This window comes from Tachypleus tridentatus, chromosome 10, assembly GCF_004210375.1.
Source record: "Tachypleus tridentatus isolate NWPU-2018 chromosome 10, ASM421037v1, whole genome shotgun sequence".
Taxonomy (NCBI): domain Eukaryota; kingdom Metazoa; phylum Arthropoda; class Merostomata; order Xiphosura; family Limulidae; genus Tachypleus; species Tachypleus tridentatus.
In genome coordinates this window covers 167,504,353-167,529,858 of record NC_134834.1, presented here as the reverse complement: position 1 = coordinate 167,529,858, position 25,506 = coordinate 167,504,353, and the positions used below count along the sequence as shown (strand labels likewise).

The 25,506-nt window shown below is 32.5% G+C and overlaps 1 protein-coding gene across 2 annotated transcripts in view; it reads right to left on the bottom strand.

Annotated features, from left to right (window-relative positions):
• The window catches only part of LOC143230873 (protein turtle-like), a 270,370-nt gene extending 249,363 nt beyond the window's left edge, over positions 1-21,007 (bottom strand). For both annotated transcript variants that reach the window (XM_076465157.1, XM_076465158.1), the window contains exon 1: positions 20,523-21,007. In XM_076465157.1, the coding sequence (XP_076321272.1) occupies positions 20,523-20,586 (64 nt within the window). In that variant the 5' untranslated portion in view covers positions 20,587-21,007. The remainder of the gene's footprint in view (positions 1-20,522) is intronic.
• Between the last annotated feature and the right edge of the window lie 4,499 nt (positions 21,008-25,506).

The window sequence follows — 25,506 nt, the reverse complement described above, 5'->3', positions numbered from 1 at the left end:
TGAAAATATTAATGATTCCTTGTGTTTGATGTTCAATAAACATACTAGACAATATTCTCATATTTCAGTGGAATATTTTGTACAATAATAGGATGTGTTGATAGGTAGGTTTCAGGAATTTAGTATGAACATCCTAAAAACAAAAGTATTCCATTATAAGAGTGACATTCAAATCCAAATATTTTATTAGAGTAACTCAACTGAAGAGTTGAAACCACATGATGTTAACTAGCTGCCTTCCCTCTATCTACCATTTCAAAGTTAAGAACGGCTAAAGCAGGTAACAATGGTGCAGTTTACCACTAATATACAAAGCAATTAATTTGTTTTTTAACAACCTTCTGTATTTTAGGCATATTTTAGGGAATGAGAGTGAACCACAGATACTTGCTCTAATATGTTCTTGTTTGTTTAGAATAAAGCACAAAGCTCCAATATGGGACCTGTGTGCTTTACCCATCGGGGGTATCAAAACCCGGATTTTAGCCGTGTGAGTCCACCGACATACCACTGTACCATTGGAGAGTGCTCACATATTCGATTTGTTAGTTATTATTATTATTATTATTATTATTATTATTATTATTATTATTATTATTATTATTATTATTATTATTATTATTATTATTATTATTATTATTATTATTATTATTATTATTATTATTATTATTATTATTAAAGACCAATAAAAAGTTCCTCAAACTGCATTGAAACTGTAATTGCATTTGTTCTTTCTAACTTTCTAACGTTGCTTTAAATGGATCTTTTCTTATTACTAGAAACTATATTATACTATACTATAATAACTGGGTTTAGGACTTAGCCCATTTTTTCAGAGTATGCTACGAAGAAATATGAGTTAGGTAGATATTATTTTTATTTTACATAAATACAGTAATATATTCTCTTCGTGGCCACACTTCTTACCTAGTCATAATTATAAATTCATTTGATGACAGATAAATACACGTTGCTTAATTAGAATTATCAAATATCGCATCTATAGATCAAAGCTCTTTTCAGTCCATATGATAAATATATTGTTTGCATAGTTCTAACCTGATATTAAGACAGTTAATAGCAGACACACTCGAGCAATTACGCTGCCAAATTGACTATAGCTTAAAATATTCTAAAAAAGGAAAAATATATATTGAATAATCACACACATACATGCTTTTGTAAAAACACAAAATGCAGGGATTATTTATCACATGAACATACTATGGATGAACTAAACCTTGATGTTAGCGGATAAAATTATAAATTGTTTGTTAATAAATTGCCGGTAGTTACAAAATAGTTATATTTTACTAAATTACAGAATTATGCTTGTACTATGACAAACCTGTAAACTTGAAATAAGAGGCAAAGCCCCCATAGAGAAAGGTAAATAACTATTTTCTTTGGTTTATTTATTTTGAATCATTTTTTTATCATTACCAGAAATTTTGTAAAACATTTCACTACCAGCAGTATGAAACATTTCACTACCAGCAGTATGAACAAAAACATTGTTCGTTTTTTTTAATGTTTTTTTGCCATTTTCGCACAAAACAATATTTTATTTCAAATGCGTATTAAATACATTTTCGTAAACTAATTATTTTACTTCCTTTCATTTGTTGCGACCGGACTACTATTTAATATCACTGTCTCAATGCTACATAATTGCCATAGTAATAAGAAATATAAAAAAGAATACCACCTTTTGTGTAGCTGTAAATCGTATGTTACCGGAATAGTGGACTTTCACCATTAAGATGTCATAACAGATTGTGAGATTTTCAAAATATATATTTTTAAAATAATATTTCTTTATTTACTTGGAATCTTAAGTATCGTTATCTGGATAACTAAGTCTTATGAGCTCTATCAGGAAACTGGCGTTACTTGTCTGGGAAACTAACGTTCCATTACGTTTGTGGCGTTATTGGCTCAACTACAACTGATGCTAGTGGGAACAATCCAGCACTGATTCGTGAGCTCCCTTTCGTGTCCCAATCTGTTAAATAATTTCGTACGTTCTTTGTTATTCTCACCGTTTTCTCTGTAGAGCGTGAAAATAAACCCATCCTTTTGTGAACAACCAATCCAACATCCAAACCACTTGTTATGGTCTGAAAGAAGCGAGTTTCTGATACCAACTATCGCAGATACACAGCAGTGCTGTTGAACAAATTCTTTTAAAAATATGACGGTTTTACTGGACTTCAGCAAAGCAATTCGATGTCACAATATTCGGTTATACAAATGCAGAATATAGCACGATATTTATTTATATTTTACTGTATCATCAAGTTATCAAAACACACACAACTAGTTTTCTCTTTTGGATGTAAAGCTGTTTTTTTATATTTTAAGGCTACATAAAAAGTAATTCAGTAAAGACCTAATTCACATATATACATATTCAAGAATATATGTTATCCAATACGGAATAGTATACACAAGTACGCTTATTCAAGTGAAAATATCAATTTAAATGAATTTTCGCTGCGTCAAATATAGTTTACATACAAACTGACTTAAAACAATACATAGCATAACTATGATCACATCTATAAATGTAGAAAGATGAATACACGTGTAGTATCAACTTCAAATAATTCTTGCTAATTAAACTCGTTTGCTTTCTCGAAAAACTTTATTTTGTGTCCAGTAGTTCATTGTATTCCTTGTATACAATGGAATTTGAAAACAAATATTTTCAGAAGGTTTCTACTCATCGCTTGAAACGCTCAGTGTCATCAGTACAAAGTAGGCTGTGATTGATTCCAGTGGCTTCAGAAATCGACATATTAAGAGATCATGGATCAATATTTCCGTCACATCTACTCAGCCAACATTCCTCGAAACCATTTATATGAACTTTGAAATTCGGTAAAGTATTTCCCGCCAATGATGGAAAATATAAAACTCTGAAATCGATTGAATAACAGGAGGTTTTAGACAAATACTACCACTCGTTTCTCGCTGGCCTGTACTATATCTATTTTAGTCATTTTAGAGTGAAGCTTTTAGTGAACTAAAAATAAACAATCTGCTTGAAGATTTTACAGTGAGCTCACACAGCCAGGCTGTTTCCTACTTATACAGTCCCGTCTATACAGTGAGCTCACACAGCCAGGCTGTTTCCTACTTGTACAGTTCAGTCTATACAGTGAGATCACACAGCCAGGCTGTTTTCTACTTGTACAGTTCAGTCTATACAGTGAGTTCACACAGCCAGGCTATTTCCTACTTGTACAGTTCCGTCTATACAGTGAGCTCACACAGCCAGGCTGTTTCTTACTTGTACAGTCCAGTCTACCTCTATAAAAATTCCTTCGGCGGTATTATGATACACATGTGTATAAAGAAAAGATAGAGATTCGGAAAGAGAGAGAATGGTCATCTTATTATTCACCAAACATAAAAAACTAAGTTTGCTAGCGTTGTTGTATCATAGTACACCTCGGAAATTTCAGGAACAATCAATGCATAAAAGAAGTATTGAATATTGTTCTTAGCCTGATTCTTATTTATACACTTTCAGAATATCGTTCAATGTAAACCATTGATAGAATGGTGGGTTGTTTTTAGTTAAGTCCTGTCTGGAATAACCACATTACACATTTATTCTTATGCTATTTACTGGAGTGTTTTATCTCGGTGCGAAGCAGTTGGTTTGATTATATGAAAGAATATAGCTAACTTGGGCCGCTTTCAAATTAAACTCTTCCAGACACATACGAAAAAGAACTAATATACTTCCAAAGCAATTTCAATCTCTCAACCAGCTTGTAATTATTTTATAGAACTCACTGATTCGTCCTGCTACAATACAGGCAAAATAAATGTAAATAAATTCACATGTTGTTAATTTTGTGTTTATAAAAAAATTCTGTAATATTATATTGACACGTCTACTATCAGTATAATAATAATAATAATAACTTTGTTTGTGGCTTTCTGATTTTCCTGTTATTGTTATTTCTAGAGTAGGATTTGGTTTTGTTTGTTTTGAATTTCGCACAAAGCTACACGAGGGCTATCTGAGCTAGCCGTCCCTAATATAGCAGTGTAAGACCAGAGGGAAGGCAGCTAGTCATCACCACCCACCGCCAACTCTTGGGCTATTCTTTTACCAACGAATAGTGGGATTGACCGTCACATTATAACTCTCCCACGGCAGAAAGGGCAAGCATATTTGGTATGATGGGGATTCGAACTAGCGACCCTTGGATTATGAGTTGAGAGCCTTAACCCGGAACCCGGAAGAGTGTTACTGAGATCAAACGTAGCACAATAATTGATGGGACATCTCTCTTTCTTCTTTTATTTTTCCATTATTTCGATTTATATTTCATGAGCAAGCCTGCTAAAATTCATTCTGTTTGTTTTAATAAATTCATAAAGAACACGTTTTCCGTAACAAATAATTACAAGTTTTTAAAAAATTACATCTTGCTAATCACAACACCGGGTGGCAGTTCAAAAACTTATGTTGAAATGGTTTCTGTAGTTGGGTAGGTTCTTTAGAATTATTCGTTAAAAAAAGAAGAATCAAATTTTCCTTCTACTTTTGCTTATTCATCTGCACGATTTTAATGTTTACATGTTGCAAGGTTTTACGAACCTAATAGTAGGCCAAATTCACAAGAAGAAAACGTCTAAAAAGGCTTGAACTTCTTACAAACACAAACTAAACATTTAGAGCACGGTACTAATTTGATGACAGTAACAAACAAAGTGGCCACGTAATACACTGAATGCTTATTAACTTATCTACAGACTCACTAAATCAACAATTCAATAACATACTGTAACAGGTATCCTCACTCTCTCTAGCTTTACCCTCTTTTTCTATCCAGCTTAAATTAGTTGATATTAGTATTTATGTAAAAGCTACCAAGCTACTAACGAGAAGTAAGGCAGCCAATCAACGTCATACCACCAACCATCCACACTAAGGAACTGGCTGTCTTCCTTATAATGCGCCTACAAATAAAAGGGAATATTTTGTGGCGTTGCATGTATGTGAACCTGGCTTTTTAGTCCTGAAATCCAAAGCTCTAGTACAGCACACATTCTGGTGTTTAGGGCACTAATTGCAACCCGCGTGTCGCGGATTCGAATCCAATCACTGTATTTGCTCACCTTTTCAACCGAAGGGCCGTTACAGTGTGGAACGTTCAACCCACTGTTTTACCAGAGTAGCCCAAGAATTGGCGGTGGGTGGTAGTCGCTAAATGTCTTCTTTCTATTTTATCACTTTTAAACTTTTTATGTCTAACTAAGACAACCTTCAAGTAGCTTTGCGTGATATTTAAAAAACAAACAAAAATTTACAGCGATATTCTACGCTTAAAATATTTTAAAATAGTATACAAAAGTTCTCACTTAAGCCACTTTGTCTTCAAACCTCTTTCCGCTACAACAATCTAAACATCTAAATGGAAAAATAGCATACAATACATAAATATATATGTACAAATATATATACCAATGCTTACATTTAAGAAAACGAAAGAAACATTCGAGTGATAGTACAATTAACACGATTGTTACTTGAATATATATATTTTACTATGTCACAGCTTCCGTCCATTCATTTGTCTTGCCGCAATCGAGCAGTAAAATAGTTTGTTGATTAACAGTTTTTCGTTTTAGTCTTGCAGTGTTTGTTTGAGAAGCCAATCGCCAAAAAAAAGTACGCTTGCAAATAAGTTATCAATACTGTCATAGATACTTTGAAGTTGCAATAGGAATAATATCATAAATATATGTATTACTCTGAAGAAATGTTCCAATTCGTTTGAAGACGTAATAATAACCATTCTATTGTGAAGCATAGCCTTTTTCCTAAATAACTGTTGTTTGTTTCTTAGGGATGTTTCCATCCATATTCTATAAGATGTTTGGTACAGATAATATAGTTTTTATTTTAGTATTTCAGCCATTTGATAAAGCATGTTCATTTCAAATTACTTGATATCCATTCAAATGTGTAGACACCCAAACATTTACACTCACTTTCAGACTCATCTCTCGTAAAAACGTTGTGACCAGTCGTCAAAATTCTGACGGTCTGTGTGTGCACTAAGTAAAACACTGCCTAATATTCTTGGAGGCGATGTTAATTTGCTTAATCTATCTCTTTATTAAGGTTATTCTACACTACAGTAATTTCTGGCATTTCTTAAAATGTCAACAAATAAAGTTTCTCCTTTTCATATGTATACCATGAAGTCAACTAACGAACTTATTTTAAGAACTAATTTATTAAATTTATCGAAGTTCATAATTCATTTCTCTGTCAAATTCCCTTATTTACTGACTTTCTGACATCTTTCACACACGTCGATACCAGGTAACTACCTATGTATGGTATATCTTTGCTTATACTAGGATCTCTGGTAAAACATAATAGTTGGGACTGGTAACATGTTCAAAAAGTGTTCAGGTGCTTCTGACACAAACAGTATCACTGGGCCATGCCACTTTCAGTGATGGAGATGCTGTGCTTTTCTTCTGGAGTATATGTTATATAATGGGAAACAGCACACTTTATAAAAACGATTTGTGTGAGATAATGCAGCAGCGTGGCACTAAAGAAATGAACAGTGGAAAATATATGCAACAGTACAATGCTTCCATAATTGCTTTAAACAGGCGATTTTCGTCACAGTCTTTTCCCACAAAGGCTGTTCAAATAAGAAGAGCAAAAACAAAATAAAGAAATAACCCCTGATAAACGCTTTATTAAAAGTCATCTATCAATAACAGAGTGAATGTTATCGGGAACTGGAGAATTAATGTACACCTATAAGCACGTGTGACCACTCCCATAATACCTCTCCAACTAGGATTTTTGCTATTACGGTTCTTACTAAAGCCCTACAGTGAAAAGTCCCGGGTTCTCAACTTTTCTTCGAGAGTGCGATGTGAAGATTTTAATAAACTTAAAAAAGGGGAAAAACACTTCAGTGTCAATGAAAAACATTATTTACAATATACACAAGGTATTTACCTTCTACAAAGGAGCATGTTAATATTCAATGAAGTGCAAAGTAATTTTTATGATAAAATTAAAATACTTTTTGATTTGAAAATTTTCAAATATTATTTAAGTAACCCCCAAAACGTCCTAATAAATGACAATTTTTTCAGAAAATCTTTATATTTTCTTTCATTAATTTTTTATCATTAATGACACTTGTTAGAAGTTAATTGTGTATAAGCTATATGCTGTTTAGTTTGTTATGGTAAAAAGTTCGAAGCAAACTACTTTTGCTTGCCTTGCATATGGTCTAGCATGGCTAAATGGTTAGGGCACTCGACTCGTAATCTGAGGATCGCCGGTTAAAATCACCGTCACACCAAGCATGCTTGCCCTTTCAGCCTAGGAGGTGTTATAATGTGACGGTCAATCCCACTATTCGTTGGTGCAAGAGTAGCTCAAAGTTGGCGGTGAGTAGTGACGACTAGCTGCATTTACTCTAGTCCTGCACTATTACAGTAGGGACGGTTAATACAGATAGCCCTCGTGTAGCTTTGCGCGAAATTTAAAACAAACAAATGCTTTGCATATAGGTCATTTTGGGTGCTTATTTGGTAGCCGGGGGAAAGCAAATCTCATTTTTCCTTTTCAGTTAATCATGAAAAAAGTTGTCCATTATTTTTTGCATGAATTCAAACTTAGTTAATGCATCACAAACAGTTCGCAATATCAACCAAGCATGAGGCGTAGGAACCAACTCCGAACGTTAAGTACAGCATTGGTTCCAAAAGTTTCGTAATGGAGATATGAGTCTTGAATATAAAAAAGGCAGAGGACGTCCTTTTCTTGTTGGAATCGACCAACTGAGAACATTAGTAGAAAGAAACCCACGTCAAACTGTTCAAGAAATGGCACAAGAACTAGGTTTTGGCATTTCTGCAATTTCAGATCATCGCGAGCAAATTGTTATAATGAACTCAATGATAATGAAAAAAATCGCCGTTTTGAACTGTGCTCTATGCTGATTTTGTACAACAGAAATGACCTGTTGTCAATTGCGATGAAAAATGAATCTTTAACGATAAGAGAAAGGTATCCGTGGTGTGGCTCAACTGTCAAGAAGATCGTAAACACTTTCCAAAGCTAAAGTTGCACCAACAGAAGGTTATGGTTACTATATGTTGGTCTGCAGCCGGCACTATCCATTACAGTTTTCTCAGCCAGTACCAGAATATCAGTACGGAGGTTTACTCTCAAGGATTGGAAAAAATGCATAGAAGTTTGCGTGAAAAAATGTTAGCAATAGTCAATCGAAAAGCACCAATCTTGCTGCATGATAATCCTTGGCCACATGTTGCTCAAATTATGCTCCAGGAGCTCAACAAATTGGACTACAAAACGTTGCTTCATCCTCCTTACTTTCCAGACCTGTCAACCACTGACTATCATCACTTTTTTCAAGTATTTGGACGACTTTTTTACAGGACAAAAGATTCAACAATGTAGAAGCAGCAGAGATTGGCTTTAAAGAATTTTTGAATTTCAGAACTCCAGAGTTTCATTGTCATGGCATAAATAATCTTGTTTATCGTTGGAAAAAGTGTGTAGGCTCACTAGGTTTTGATGAATGAAGCTGCTTTTTAATTGTTTATATCTTATTAAAGTTCAAATTTAAAATCTGCCATTACTTTTCGAAGAACCTAATATAAACTTGATATAATACGATTGTCAAATTCTTAAATTGACTACTTGGAAAAACTTCCACTCAGAAAAAGACTACTATAAAGTCATACATATTTCAATAAGCCATGTACAAAATAACTTCTAAAAGCCTTGCCATTATGAATAAAAATGAACCATGAATGTACAAGCTGTTCCTTAAATACAATAGTGAAAGTCAAACTGCAGGAAACTCTATTTTAAAATACCTTCCACGTGAGAGATTGAAGTTTATTGTATATTTTGAAAAGATTTGGATGTACTTGAAATGCTGCAGGAAAAAGTTATCAATTTTCTACCGCAACGACTACTCAGTGCAAAAGGCCTTTCAGCATGTAAAAAATAATACGATGAACATGTTTTTCTCTGATCACTTGTTTGATGGTGGTTTCTTACGTAATAGGATAATAAACTTCATAAAGTTCACAATGAAACAAAGGTGGATTCTAATAAGGATGAGGAATTCATATTGACACCAGTTTTGAGAAATTAAATCCTTACACTACACATATAGTTTATTGTAGCGTTTCTATGAACTATAAAGAATGAAACTACTTTTCAGTGGTTATGCTGACACATCTGTGAAGTCACCTAACTGAACACTCGTTTACGTTTGAGCATTTTAATTTGCTCTTAGAAGCGGATATCCTTTACAGTGGAGTAAAGTAGGGACGGTTAATACAGATAGCCCTCGTGTAGCTTTGCGCGAAATTTAAAACAAACAAATGCTTTGCATATAGGTCATTTTGGGTGCTTATTTGGTAGCCGGGGGAAAGCAAATCTCATTTTTCCTTTTCAGTTAATCATGAAAAAAGTTGTCCATTATTTTTTGCATGAATTCAAACTTAGTTAATGCATCACAAACAGTTCGCAATATCAACCAAGCATGAGGCGTAGGAACCAACTCCGAACGTTAAGTACAGCATTGGTTCCAAAAGTTTCGTAATGGAGATATGAGTCTTGAATATAAAAAAGGCAGAGGACGTCCTTTTCTTGTTGGAATCGACCAACTGAGAACATTAGTAGAAAGAAACCCACGTCAAACTGTTCAAGAAATGGCACAAGAACTAGGTTTTGGCATTTCTGCAATTTCAGATCATCGCGAGCAAATTGTAATAATGAACTCAATGATAATGAAAAAAATCGCCGTTTTGAACTGTGCTCTATGCTGATTTTGTACAACAGAAATGACCTGTTGTCACTTGCGATGAAAAATGAATCTTTTACGATAAGAGAAAGGTATCCGTGGTGTGGCTCAACTGTCAAGAAGATCGTAAACACTTTCCAAAGCTAAAGTTGCACCAACAGAAGGTTATGGTTACTATATGTTGGTCTGCAGCCGGCGCTATCCATTACAGTTTTCTCAGCCAGTACCAGAATATCAGTACGGAGGTTTACTCTCAAGGATTGGAAAAAATGCATAGAAGTTTGCGTGAAAAAATGTTAGCAATAGTCAATCGAAAAGCACCAATCTTGCTGCATGATAATCCTTGGCCACATGTTGCTCAAATTATGCTCCAGGAGCTCAACAAATTGGACTACAAAACGTTGCTTCATCCTCCTTACTTTCCAGACCTGTCAACCACTGACTATCATCACTTTTTTCAAGTATTTGGACGACTTTTTTACAGGACAAAAGATTCAACAATGTAGAAGCAGCAGAGATTGGCTTTAAAGAATTTTTGAATTTCAGAACTCCAGAGTTTCATTGTCATGGCATAAATAATCTTGTTTATCGTTGGAAAAAGTGTGTAGGCTCACTAGGTTTTGATGAATGAAGCTGCTTTTTAATTGTTTATATCTTATTAAAGTTCAAATTTAAAATCTGCCATTACTTTTCGAAGAACCTAATATAAACTTGATATAATACGATTGTCAAATTCTTAAATTGACTACTTGGAAAAACTTCCACTCAGAAAAAGACTACTATAAAGTCATACATATTTCAATAAGCCATGTACAAAATAACTTCTAAAAGCCTTGCCATTATGAATAAAAAATGAACCATGAATGTACAAGCTGTTCCTTAAATACAATAGTGAAAGTCAAACTGCAGGAAACTCTATTTTAAAATACCTTCCACGCGAGAGATTGAAGTTTATTGTATATTTTGAAAAGATTTGGATGTACTTGAAATGCTGCAGGAAAAAGTTATCAATTTTCTACCGCAACGACTACTCAGTGCAAAAGGCCTTTCAGCATGTAAAAAATAATACGATGAACATGTTTTTCTCTGATCACTTGTTTGATGGTGGTTTCTTACGTAATATGATAATAAACTTCATAAAGTTCACAATGAAACAAAGGTGGATTCTAATAAGGATGAGGAATTCATACTGACACCAGTTTTGAGAAATTAAATCCTTACACTACACATATAGTTTATTGTAGCGTTTCTATGAACTATAAAGAATGAAACTACTTTCAGTGGTTATGCTGACACATCTGTGAAGTCACCTAACTGAACACTCATTTACGTTTGAGCATTTTAATTTGCTCTTCGAAGCGGATATCCTTTACAGTGGAGTATCTTTGTCAAGATGTGTGGTCTAACGATTGACTTTGCGACCCTTTACAGAAGCTTGCTACGATAGAAAATTGTAATGTTGAATAGTGGTGCATATTTATGATAATAATTTTAACCGATACCGAAGAAGGATGAAACAATTTCAAAGGCAGTACTGCACTTGGAGCTACGTTCTTTCAAATGTAATTAACCTTCATATTGTGACACTTTACAAGAAAGAAATGATTTAATAGCAAACAAAAAACAACAGCACTTGCATTAAGTAACTTATTTGAACTATTACCACATTGGTTGTTGTGTTTTTAACGAACAAGGTTTCGGCTCAATTACCTGAGCCTTCTCCAAATATAATTCAACTGTAGTACCAATTCGTTAATACCTTCATATAAAAGTAAGCTTACTATATAACAATAAACAAAGTCTATTATACATAACAAAAACGTGAAGTATATAATCTCATAAATTATAGCACAGGCAAACTAAGGCTGACAGTGATTAAAACGTATGGAATTATCAATCAGATTGGATAACTTCGTTGTTAACAATATATTCGACAATAATTTTATATTTCGCTTTGTTACCGCCACCAATATAAGAGACTTTTGGTCAACGTGCTCTAACCGTGAACCTTAGTGTTCAAGATTGCAGCCACTTGTCGCAAAAAGAGCTACGCACTTTAGGATCTTGAGTATACTATAAGAATGACGGTCTACTTCCATTATTCAGTCAGAAAAGAGTATCTGAAAAATTGGTGTTCAGTGTTTTGACCACCTGCTTTCCGCCTAGTCTAGCAGCTCCAAATTAGGGACAACTACGAATAGCTTTACAACAAATTTCTGAAACACATATTAAGCAAAAACTTCCATCTGTGAAACATACGAACGCAAGAAACACAACTATACCATTTAACGATTTCTTCTGCGTAATTTTATTTTTAACATTTTTCAATTTTCAGGAAACTGCTTATGGAAATTCTTATAATACTTTGTCTTTGATATCTGTAAAAATTAAAAACAACACGAATGATTTCGCAAAGAAGACTTGTTTGTTTTAGAAAAACAAAACAAAAACATTAGCTTATCTGCCGCATTTACCAAAGGGAATCGAACGCGAGATTTTAACACTGCACACAGAAGTTTGGTTTGGTTTGAATTTCGCGCAAAGCTACACGATGGCTATCTGCGCTAGCCGTCCCTAATTTAGCAGTGTAAGAATAGAAGGAAAACAGTTTGTCATCACTACCCCCGCCAACTCTTGGGCTACTCTTTAAAATGAATAGTGGGATTTATCGTAGCATGTTTGGTGTGACAGGGATTCGAACCAGCGACCCTCGGATTGCATGTCGAGTGCCTTAACCACCTGGTCATGCCGGGCCTGCACACAGAAGACCTTCCTTCTTAAAAGGAAATTTTATAATAATATCGATCAAATCATACGAAATGCGTGTTGATCATTATTTAATACATCATTTTAATCCCAAAAAAATGCATATCCATAAAAAATAACTTGTGTATTGAAGCACAGATGCCACAAATTCTGGGGTTTTTAAATAATGTTTATAAGGTACCCTTTTCAAATCGGCGTGCTAAAGTTGCTGTATAAAATAGCTTAAAATACCTTTATCACTAACAGAATTCAGGCTCAGCTCAGACTTCCCGCCACAGAACCCAAACCATACAAGCCTCTCAGTGATTCTTCTTAAATGTTCACCAAAGTATGGAGTCCGAGCACCACCACCCTCTCTCCCTTTCATGCAGCCAGCGGTTGTTGTCTACATGTTAGTTGGAAGAATATTTGAGGTGTTCTTAAAAAAGGGCTCGTTATTGAAGTGTATAGTACGTTTCAAAAAAATAGGGCCAACAAGTGACCATACACTGAAGTAGGTAAGTAAGCTGAAGTCACAAAGTACTTTATAACCTATTAACGTAAAAACCTTGATATAATTAAAAATTAAATTATAAAAAAATCACTTAATCATACAAAATTTACCGTGGGCTTGAGAACAAAAAAAAAGAAACAGAAATTTTCTCCGTTGAACAGAATTTCTGGTAAAAAACACAAACAAAAAACAATTATAAACTTATTATTATTTGCTTAAAAAGTAAAAAGAGAGAGAGAAATAGAAAGATTCAAATGGTCATGAATGAAATAGTAATTTTTGTGGTTACTTATTTAACAAAAGCAAGCAAGATGTATATAACACCTTAATATCAACAAATGTTTATTTTTTTTTCCATATTTGTGCAATATAGGTGTTCAAACAATATAGACAAAGTATTCTACCACAAAATGCAAATATCCTAAACACAGTTGGACACAAACTGAATTTCAAGCTTAACACTGACCAAAATTATGTACTTATATTTTGAAACAAATATTTATCGAAATCTAACAATCATTTACCCTTGCACTGGATCCAGTATATCCATATCGGTAATAGTGCATATTCTATTTCAAATATTTGTTCTCCTGAAATACATATATTTAAATCTTGGGTGGAACCATATTATTTTTGTTGAACGTTACGTTGTAATTTGTATACGTATTATTGTGGAGAAACAATGAATAATTTGAATAGAGTTTGAATAACGAAATAATATGGAAAAAAATCTACTAACTTTTCAAAATGTAATAAACCAACACCGCTTCATAAATTTATGAAATTTTCACCGTTATAAAGAAATATATGAATTTTTGTTTTCATTAAACCTCTTTCTCGTTACAAAGTAGAATACTGCTATTATGATGACAAAGTACACCCATAAAGACTTTCAATTCCTATGCAGACGTTGATGGTTCGAGATATAAAAAGAATTGTGCTCAATATTCAACACAATCGTTATTTCAGATTTTGTTTTATATAAATATTCAATGAGGAATGATAAAGTTAACATTATCTTCATGAGATAACCAAGAGAATAAGTTATTTGCAGATAATCACGAATTGGTAACTATTCATTTAGTTGGAATTAAACGTCAAAATGTTTTTTTTTCTTTTCAATCGTTTCATAAAAGGTATTATAATAAAGTTCTGTAAGAGTAATTTAATCTGGTTTCTAACGAATTTTATTGCTGCAGAATTCGTTAAAATGAGTCATTTCTGTCTTCATTTTCATGTAATGGGTATAAATCGTTAAAGGTAAGGGAATCATATGCTTCAACTTATAATCTTCAAGTACTCTTATTTTACACAGTGAAATATGTTAGTTGTAAATCGAATTAAAATCGTATCTTAAATGCCAACGAATTAACCCTTTTCCTGGATGCTTCTAACTTATCAACTTATTACAAAGATGTTGATAGTACTGAACATTTAGTTTACTTCTATAAAATGTTAATCTCTACTTGTTTATGCCCTTTTCAATGAAAAAAACGGTAAGCTAGAGGCTTGTATTACTAAATTCAAGGTTCGATCCCACGGGACGCTCAGCACAGACACCCTCAGTAATAAACTGTTTATATGTACTTCCTACATTAAAATACCCATAGTAATACTATATGTTTTACATACAAGTTTTCCTTAAGAACCAGCAAAATATGTTTAGTAATGTTTTTATTCATTTACTTCTGTTGGAGCAAAGTTGCATTCGATTATCTGCTGTGATCACCGAGGGAACAAACCCCGGATCTTAGAGTTGTAAGTCCGTAAATTTCCCACTGTTCCATAGGAGAAAGACATAAAATTCTGAAGCATAGGAGCAGAGCAAACTGAGTAGTTCTTATATATGTGTGTGTGTTTGTGCATATAACTAATGCTATAAGCTACATTACTGTAAATAGACGATCAAATCAGCACTATATAAAAATAATGAAGTTAATGCAAGTAAAAACTAATTTTTTTCCAATACCAGTCTTTGCCATCATCAAATGAAAACGGAAAAGTTCCGTGGTCATACCTCTCCAAAAGAGTTGGAGATATTCCATCTATGAGACATCAAACTGATCATCAGCTTTGGAGAATCATTTACGGGTTAGGAGTTGAATGCTTGAACTCACAACGGCTCATCTCCTACTGTGTTAACTATCTATAGCCAGCGGTGGGAAGGCAGTAATCCTTAATGTTTAGATATAAAAATACCCATTTTGTAGAAATAAATCACCCTAAGTTTTTCATTTGTAAAGCTCTCAGCCTCCACCCTTTAACTAACATTTTTATTACAAGGTAGTTTTTGTTTAAATGTTGGGACGATATTTTAGTCTCATTGTGCACATTTTGTATAAGTGTATGTACTACAGCACTAATATGGTCTTGATGAACAAGGCAAAACTTGCATATTAATTCCAAGTTTTTATTACATGGAGCATGACCAAGAAAACTTAAATATATTTGACAACAGTACAAAACAACAACAACAAAATAAAACAAAGTCTGATTGCCATTTCATTTTGAGTCGAAAAATATTTATTTGAACAAAAATAAAATAAACTTTTTCAGTTTCTACTCAAACCTTATTAAAAATCTGGATTTTAAACCTACGAAGCACGTGACTTAACGACTCAGAACATTTATTCTTCAGTACTTTTACATGCTAATCAGTCAACTGAAAATTCAAATTTTTTGATTGGGAATGTTACTGTAGTGTTCGGTACTCCCGGAACATTTTTACTCACTACTAGTGTTTCACGGTTATTGTACACCTGGGGCTTTCACTGTGTATATGTAATAAAGTCCAACGAAGCGGAATGGCCACTTATAATAAATCTACGTAATCTCAGAAGCTCTAGAAGGTAACGTATGAGATGACACTTGGCTCGTAAGTTAACATACGATATTTACGTACAAAAGGGTAAAAGCAAAAAATCCTGTGTTTATTACTAAATCTTAAAAGGTTAATTATGCAAATTAAATAATTACGTGTATTATAAATAAATAGTTTGAACTAGTTTTATCGTGTTTTTTTTATCCACTCAAAAAGTAATCCGAGAATATTTATATATACAAGGCATCAATAAGCTCATGCAGTTTTTCATTTATGTGTCAGCATTCTCGATTTTACAAGTATTTTTCTTACAATACAGCTCAACTGTAGAATTGGTAGTAAACACAAAAAAACGTGCGAGTAACATAAATAAATGAAATGACCTTTCGAAACCCTTGCGTTTTCCTTATCTGGTATGATAGCTTTCGAAGATTCAGAGTTGAACGAATTGATATTGATTCTGTCTGCATGAGTGTATGTGGATCGACGTAATTCAAAGACAGACCAACTGAATTTGATCAATTGCTATATAAATAATACTGACCATAAGGATTTTCAGTAAATTGTTCAATTATGAGCATTCCTATTTGATTGTAGTGATCAAATCGTCTTATTTCGATCGACTCTTCATACTAGTAGCATAAAGATTGGCGTTCTTGCTTAAAGATTTATATTTATGCCCTATGATTATTCCATAACATAGATGCTAATGTTCATTTAGCCAATAAAAAATAAATTGTGATAATGTAAAATAACAAACTAATACAATATCTCAGTAACGACAAAATTAAGTACAACTTCTAAACTAAATGACTCAAGGTACGCTAGCATGGTTTAATAAACCTGACTTATATTAGAAACATTAATGGCTTTAATGTTGTGATGATAGTTTAGTCTCATTGTAAACGTTTTGATTTGTATACATATGTATATATTACAGTAGTAATATAACCTTGAAAAAAATACTCGTTAATTCCAAGCTTTTATTACATAGCATGACCTACTCGTAATCCGAAGGTCAGGGGTTCGAATTCCCGTCACACTAAACATGCTTGCCCTTTCAGCCGTGGAAGCGTTATAAGGTGACGGTCAATTCTACTATTCGTTGGTTAAAGAGTTGGCGGTTGGTGGTGACGACGAGCTGTCTTCCCGCTAGTCTTACATGGCTAAATTAGGGACGGCGCGAAATTCAAAATAAAAACAAAACAAACCAAAGAGAAAATCATTTAAAATAATAATAATAATAACAGAATAGAGCTAAAATAAAACAAGCCACCTGCGTTCTAGACTTATTTAAAAAATCAAAGAATAATATAAATGGACATTGTTCTGAAAAGAACCTGACTAAATTTATGATATCACTCCAGCCATTCAGTATTTAATCGAAATATATTAATCTGGCCACTCCAATAAAGTCATGGAAGGAGGAAGAGGTCCAGTGTATCTGACCCTCCTGGGTATACAAATAAATATACTCAAATACTAGAGAGAAGGAGAGAGAGAGAAGACCAAGAAAGTGTAAATATTTTCTACAACAATGTGAAGTCGAAAGTGTGCAGCAAATAACTCTTAAACAATGTATAGAAAACGTCTGTTTAACTATTTTATGTAACATATGATTTGATGAGTTGTTTAATACGACTACTCTTTAATTATTAATCAGGTTGAACAAACTGTAATAGTGTATATCTGTATCTGTTTTACAGGCGTTTCATTTGTTGCGCCGAATGGTAAACAAAACTTTCTCTGATGCAGTTGTATATTTATTTTAAAATATCATATATTCAGTGCACATCAGCCTTCGCAATGACAAGGAATATTTATTTGTTTACAAAATGTAACTGCACTAACATCACGAATCAAAATCGTAATTATGTAGTACTCAATCAGATACCTTATATAATAAATTGAGTTCAAGACGTTGTACAACAAATCTTATGTTTATCGAACCTCTGATTTTAGCACTGAAATACGAAGATTTGTCGCTGTCCCACAGGGGAACAATAAAAGAGAAAACTGAAATCTTATAGACAGCGTATAAAAAAGTTCTGCGTGTATTTGTTTACCAGCAACTCTTGAAATGGTGGAAATCGTTTCAAAAATGTGGTAAAACCATATACAAAAATCCTATATTTTTAAGTTTAGATTCATACATAATAATGTCAGTCTTAATTAATTTCATGTGTCACTTACTCAAAACTGCTTGATTTCAAAGATGATTAATCGTCAACAGACAATTAAGTTTTTGACTATACAAATCTACGGAAATCTGTCAAAAACAAACATGAACTTAATTTAATAAAAATAAAATTACATATAATCTGGGGTATATAGTAACATTAAAAAAATCATTAAAATATCTTATTTTTACATTAAATGTGCATAAAGCTATTCAATTAATAAACTGCATCACACTTTCTAGAAAAAAAAATTCACATAAGTAGTTTTATTTAATTTGTTTATTCATTATCTAAACCTAATACTATTTCAGAATATGCTAGTATCATTTTGAAAATAAAATTTGCAATTTAAATGAAATAAGATAATGTGTTTACTTTTGTTAAGCACAAAACTATACAATTGGCTATCTGTGCTATACCCACCACGCGTATCGAAACCCGGGTTTTAATGTTATATACTTTTACACTTACAGCTGAGCCACTAGGGATGAAATGAAATAATTAACACAAGTTTCCAAATTATACAAATACTGTAAATTATGATGGCTTTATCAACAAACAGTAGTTGCAATAAACTGTACAATAACAACGAAAAAAATATTATTGCACTGAAGATAAAACAAAACTCCAACTTTTCAGCAATCAGAAATATATATATATATATATATATATATAGCAATTTTGTTCTCTATAATCTCGACAGGTAACGATATTTTTCATCTTTATGCGAGTTTAAGATAGTCTTAACTCTCGACCGACTTTGTTTCACATTACTTCATCTCTAGCATCAGCTAAGAAAGTAATGGCTTCAAGAGACAATATGAAATACGTTAAAATATCCACAACCACTCCTATCTATATCAGTTGTGTGTCTGCGGACATAAAACTGTAAAATCCGGGTTACAATATACGTGGTGGGCAGAGCACAGGCAGTCCATTGTGTAACCTTGCGTTTAACTTCAAATAAACCTATCTATATATTTTAGTGTGTCTGTATATAGCACTACAGCCTATATTTGTTTATTTTTAATCTAGACATTTCTATACCTGCACTATTGTTTAATAATCAGTGAATTAGACTCATATATGAAAAGCGAATTAACTCTAGAAATAGTCAATATGTCTATTAGAGTAAATTACCGAGTTTGCGACCTTATTAGGTGAGCGCTGTGGGTATGTGATTCAAGTTTCTAAAAAAAAAAAGTAAAATTTTTATTTAGACTTATTTTATTTTTAAATATAGGCATATCAAAGAGCCTTGGAACTTAAAAAAATAACACTTTTTTGTTATACTTAATTAGACTGGGCTTTGCACAGTTATTTTTAATGAATAATCGAAAATAACTCAACCAATAGGAGAATCCATTATAAAGTTTATCCAATTATTTATTAAACAAAAGGTCTTCTTTTACAGTATTTTATTTTCCTATTAAATCACGGACAAAACGCAAATTTCTTATACACGCTAGGTAACAATTTAATATACAAGGTCATGATTAAAGGACCTTATTGAACGATTTCATTACGAACCGAGTTAATGACAGAGATGAAAGGCAAAAGTTACACAGCACCTGAACAAAGCGTACGTTGCAACCGAAAAGCCGATGTGAACTTATCTGCCAATTAATTATAATCCGCGGAATACATCAACATGCACTAACTGGTAAGTTGTCCCTAGAACAATGACGCGAGAAAACGTGGAACCCTATGCCTTGTCGTGATTTCTTCTTCTTTTTTTTTGTACTAGCATTGTTATTACACTTCTTAAGAAATTTTTTAAAATAACATCAATTTCTTGTTCATTCAAAAAGAGTCCACTATAAAATACACTGACTTGTATATGCAAGTATATATGAAGAGCTATCTCATCATTTAAGCATTCCAATTAGTGTCTCGTTGCTTACATTATGACTTTATTTTGATATCACACACATACATTTCTTTCCCGCCATTTAACACTCATCTTATGACCATAAATACAAATTCATATTCTTATAATAAAGTTATTATACATGTAATTTTCGTTTTCTAGTTGGAAATACCTTACATTCTATTTACAAGAACGAGAAAACGTCTTTTACAGACTCAGAATGTATTACGTGAACAGCGAGACCATCATTTTGAAACTGAAACGACAGTCAGGTGCCAAAGACCTCACCACCCTATAACCGCCTTTTGAGACCTTGAAATAATCCGTCACAATACATGACCAGGATTGGCAGTACTATCAATCCGTCTCTGCGTGACTTTCACTGAACTGGAGTCACAGTTATGAAAACTATTTTCACTTGAAATACTGAATGCATCATCCGGTTTGATAAATAAAATAAGTATATTACTTTATACGTTTTTATGATGGCATTGACTGTGATAAAAACAAAATTTCATGTAAGGTAAAACCAACTCCTTACCTGTATTTATTGCCCAGAGGCAAACAAACAAAGCCAGCAGCTGGCATAATTTCTTCAAAAACATTGCATCTATTTTCCTTTTCCAATACTCCAAGGACAGCTGAAAATTAATATTCCTCTTTAGAATAAAGGAGCTCTGTTTCTTTACTAAAATCCATAATTTCTACCACAGACGTTTTGTTAAGTTCCTACAACAGATTCACGCTTCAAACCGCAGTACGATGCCAAGGTTGTCAACAAACCGACCAATCAGAGTTAGCGTTACTACCAGTAAAATTAGTTAGAACCAATTGAAGCATCGAGATTTGCTTTAAATATACTTGTACAGGCTCAAACCAAGTCAGGTAACGAAAACGTTTCATTTCGAAAAAATTAATGTCATCTGAAACTCAGTGCTGAAAGAGCTGCAATCAGTCTACATAACCGTCTTTCTCCGGCTGACGCCGTCATATAATAACGACTCTTACGCTCTTCCATTGCGAATAATGCACTGCCAAATACTGTATTGGTGCTGCCACCAAGTAGCGGAGTAAGGGACTACAACCGGAAGATTACCGTACGCCATTTCCCGTGTGGTGTTTGTTTTTTCTTGTGAAAGTGGGTTAAAATGTACAATAATAGTGGAGTCAAAAAATATTTTCCAAACGTTGTATAATTTTCCTCATTTACTTTCTGTCAATAAATCTGTTTTTTTTCTTATGTTTTTAGTTGATCGGAAGAAAAGAAACATTTGTGTGTGAAGTTTGAATTTTTGTTTACTTACTCAAGTTATGAATATAAAAACAATTGGAACAGTGATTACACTTAACTGTTGATCCGTTACGATCAGATCAACATACGGTTTACTCTATATTGAGTACGCATTGTTGGTACGCAGTAAGTCTACCGATTCCCAACGTTTAAATCAGGGGTTTTATTCCCCTCAGCAGACTTAGTGGATAGTCCGATGTGGTTTTGTTATGGATAAAACACATAATACTCTATATTGAAATTTGTTTTGCTACTATAACTAAACTTATTATCCCCTCCCTCTAGTGGTACAGTGGTATATATGTAGGTTTATAACACTATAAATCAGATTTCAGTACTAGTGATGGGCAGAGCACACATAGTCCAATATGTAGCTTTCTGCACAACAACAAAGAAAAACTTAAGCTTGCTTTATGGTATAAAATTTATCCCTTTAAACTTAAAATTGGGTTTTATTTATTTACATTCAATATATTTGCAAGCAGTTAAATTTCACTTCCGATAAAGTGCATTTTACCGAAACAATTTTGATGTTTAATTTGAATATTCTTCATCAGCTTAATATATATACAAATTTACACACACAAAAAAAAACAACACAGCAAGTAATATTCATAGATTTTCTTCATCTTTTACATAAGTACACAATAAACATTGATATACAAGTAACATCTCAACTCTATCCGAGATGAAATCTGTTTAGTATAAGGCTGGTTAACTGGGTGGTAACATCTCCATGCCTTCGTAACCCAACAAATACATTAGATAATTTCTGTTATTAGTATTGTCGTCTTATCATAATGTAGCTTGCGACTTACACGTTCAGAACTCGAATCTCGGAAACCACCTCACCGATTATCACCAATCAAAACTGGGTAATGTTGTTTTACCTAAACAATATTTTTTATAGTTGAGCAATGAATAAATTAACTGAAACTTCTACAAAAATGACATGTTAAATATTTCACAAATAAAAACAAAAATAAAAAAATATTTGCTTTTCTTTAGTGAAAATCTCATGACTGTTGCAGTAGACAAGCAAGGCACTTTCATTGGTAACTGTCGTCTACAAAATATATTTATATAATCTATGTGATGTAATGTTGTGGTGATAGCTTGTTTTTAAACCAAATTTTCAGTAAAATCCTTTTTCTCGTGGATGGTGAACATTATTGAATGCCAAGTATGAATAAATTGTTGTAGAAATGTCAGCAAACTTCAGAAAAGCCCGAGGTTCAATATCCGGGTATTTCTGTTAGTTAGTATAACATTGACAATTAGTGACTATAGTAATTTTTAACATTATTTATAATAATTATGAAGAAACTTCCATTCAGATTCAGAATCTCTCCTACAGAGGGACATCTCTAATTCTGACAGTTATTTTTGTGTCTGTAGCTAAAAGCTCCTAATGTTTCTAATTATTTATTCAAGTATTGTAAAGTAGCATATAATACACTGCTATTAAAATCGTAATTAACTAAATCACTTGCATGACTCTCTTTAAAATATTCCTATTTTGTGCTCCGCTTGATGCATCTGTCACTTTTTATTACAAAAAGCAAGCTATTCGACTATTTGGTCAATTATGATGAATTACAGTTAATAAAAATTTCCTTTTCTTTAATTATATACGTACTTTTTGAGGCAGTCATTTTAACACTAGAGCGATTGTACATTTTGATCGAAATCATTACTACTTGTTAAATAGCACGTACTTTTGTTTCCAAGCTGATCCATGAAACACCATCAACAGGCTTATATGTTATATTAGCTCAACTTACTCTCTCTCCCTTCTAGTTCTGATAAAGGTTAAACTATTTAATGGTCAATTTGTTCAAATGAATCAGTTAATTTGGAATTGTATTAAAATATCTAAAGATAATACTTGACAACTTTGTATTCATACTTCCGTAATTCATAATGACGGAAAATATTAAAGTTTGCAGAATATTATAGAATAAAATTTGTGTTTGATTTCAACCAAAACAGAGAAAAAGATTTATGTGGTTGATGCTCAAAAAAACATGTATAGACTATGATGTTGAATTTATAAAAATGTCAAACCTGACGCAACATACAATACATGATATATAATACTAGCTTGTAATTGTTAGAAATATAAAATGGAATTTCCTTCAAAATTGTTTAAGTGACTAGAAATTCATGAGGTATATTTCAAGTTAATCCTGATTTATTAGAGGAAAAATAATAGATGACACATACTATGATAACTAAAACAGTTGCAAAGAACATAATTTGTTTGTTTGTTTTTCTTATAGCAAAGCCACATCGGGCTATCTGCTGAGCCCACCGAGGGAAATCGAACGCCTGATTTTAGCGTTGTAAATCCAGAGACTTACCGCTGTACTAGCGGGAGGCAAGAACATAATAAACAGTACTAGAAAATTAAAACTGTTCATGCATTTGTTCTTCGGAGATTATTGATCGGAATGAATATTCCTTAATGATGTTATCCTCATTACATAACAGTATTGATGAGATATCGATTACACTGCTATATAGTAGCATACTTACATTCACTATCCCTGATTATGTTACAGGTTTGACATATACGAGGAACGTTACACTGTGCTTTTATCGAATAGTTTTCTAGAAGGAAATATTAACACTTGGATAGGGTTTAATTGTATAGAGAATATTGTAGCAAATTCTGTAAAACATTCAAACTATATTTAAAAAATCATTAGTGTTTTTTTTCAGAAGAGTAGGTTTCAAGAGAGTAAGGAATGAAACTTTGCTAACTGCAAGGCTACGCAACAAACAAATCAATCCGTCATAGTCATTAAAAGTTTCTGTTTGTTTGTTTTAGGACTTTACGCAGCTCTAATTAGAACGGAATATTACTAAAGTTGTATTAATTACTCTCTTAATATTCAGTTCTCATCAATTTGCTAACTTCGATTGGTAATAAATGAGAGTTTGTCGTTAATGTACCATGGAATATAGGTTTTTAGATACTGTTAACGTTAATGAACTATCTTACTTGTGATAGAGGTCAAATACTGTTTAGTCAACCCTCGAACTAAGAATAAAATATTATGGATTTCAGATGAACATATGGCATATATGAATGAAATATGCTTTAGTAGGTTATATTTTTTGAATTATGAAAGTTATAAAAAGTTATAACAAGTGAATTCACTTATTTGTATAAATCTCTTCAATATTATTTTTTTTTATTTTTTAAATCTGTCAATCCAAAATGAAAGATCGACATATGATCATATAAGGAGTAATAACTCATGCTAACTTCATTTGCTAATATATTTCAATTTTGAAGTCTAAATAAAAAGTGGATTTTTTTTTGTTCTTTCACAACGTTTTCCATGAGACATGAGAGAAATACATATCTATAATCAGCTTAGTAAATAACAAAAAAAGCATTGTTTTAGCAGTTGGGTAGTGTCGCTGTATACAATATTTTAATTTCTGTTTTAGGCTATGAGGTAAATACAAAATACACATGTCGATTGTAGCGTTACCTATTGTCCAAATTAGGCGAATTATAAAGAACTTTCTTTATAACCCACGAGAAACCCACTTGAAATAAAGGTTAACTTCTTTTTTTGTTAAACTAAAGATGACCTAGGAAGGTCAAAACGTTGTTCTTTGCTTATTAACCAAAGTGTTAATATTCATACCAGCTGTTCTGAGATACATTTTTATAAAGACCTTTGACCAAAATAAGCCGACTATTTGGACCAAACAAAAATATCACACAAATTATAACAGCCTGATCATAACTAAAGTAATAGAAAGTAATATAAACCAAATAAATATGATATAACGAATTGATTACAAATATTTAGTGTTATATTAATAAATATTTAAAAGTAAACTAAATAATAATTAAATTTTATTAATTCATCAGTGACGTACCTTCGATCAAATAATATTAAAGGCAGTCCGGCAAGCTTAGGAAATTTAAAATTATCCTTAATCCACACACTGAGTTAACTTACACAGTAATATTCATAAAACTAAAATTAGTTACCCATTATAAATATTTCAACGAATCAGAGTTACTGTCACTAACTACAGAGAGAAATACAATAGATCATTTCTTCAAAATGCATAAAATTACCTTTCATTGGCTATTTAAACACTTATTTCTTACAAACCTGAATATATGTATAAGCGCTCACTTATTTGCTGTAATCCATATCTAACTTTATACACTAATGAACGTAGCAAACAATCAGTAAGATTC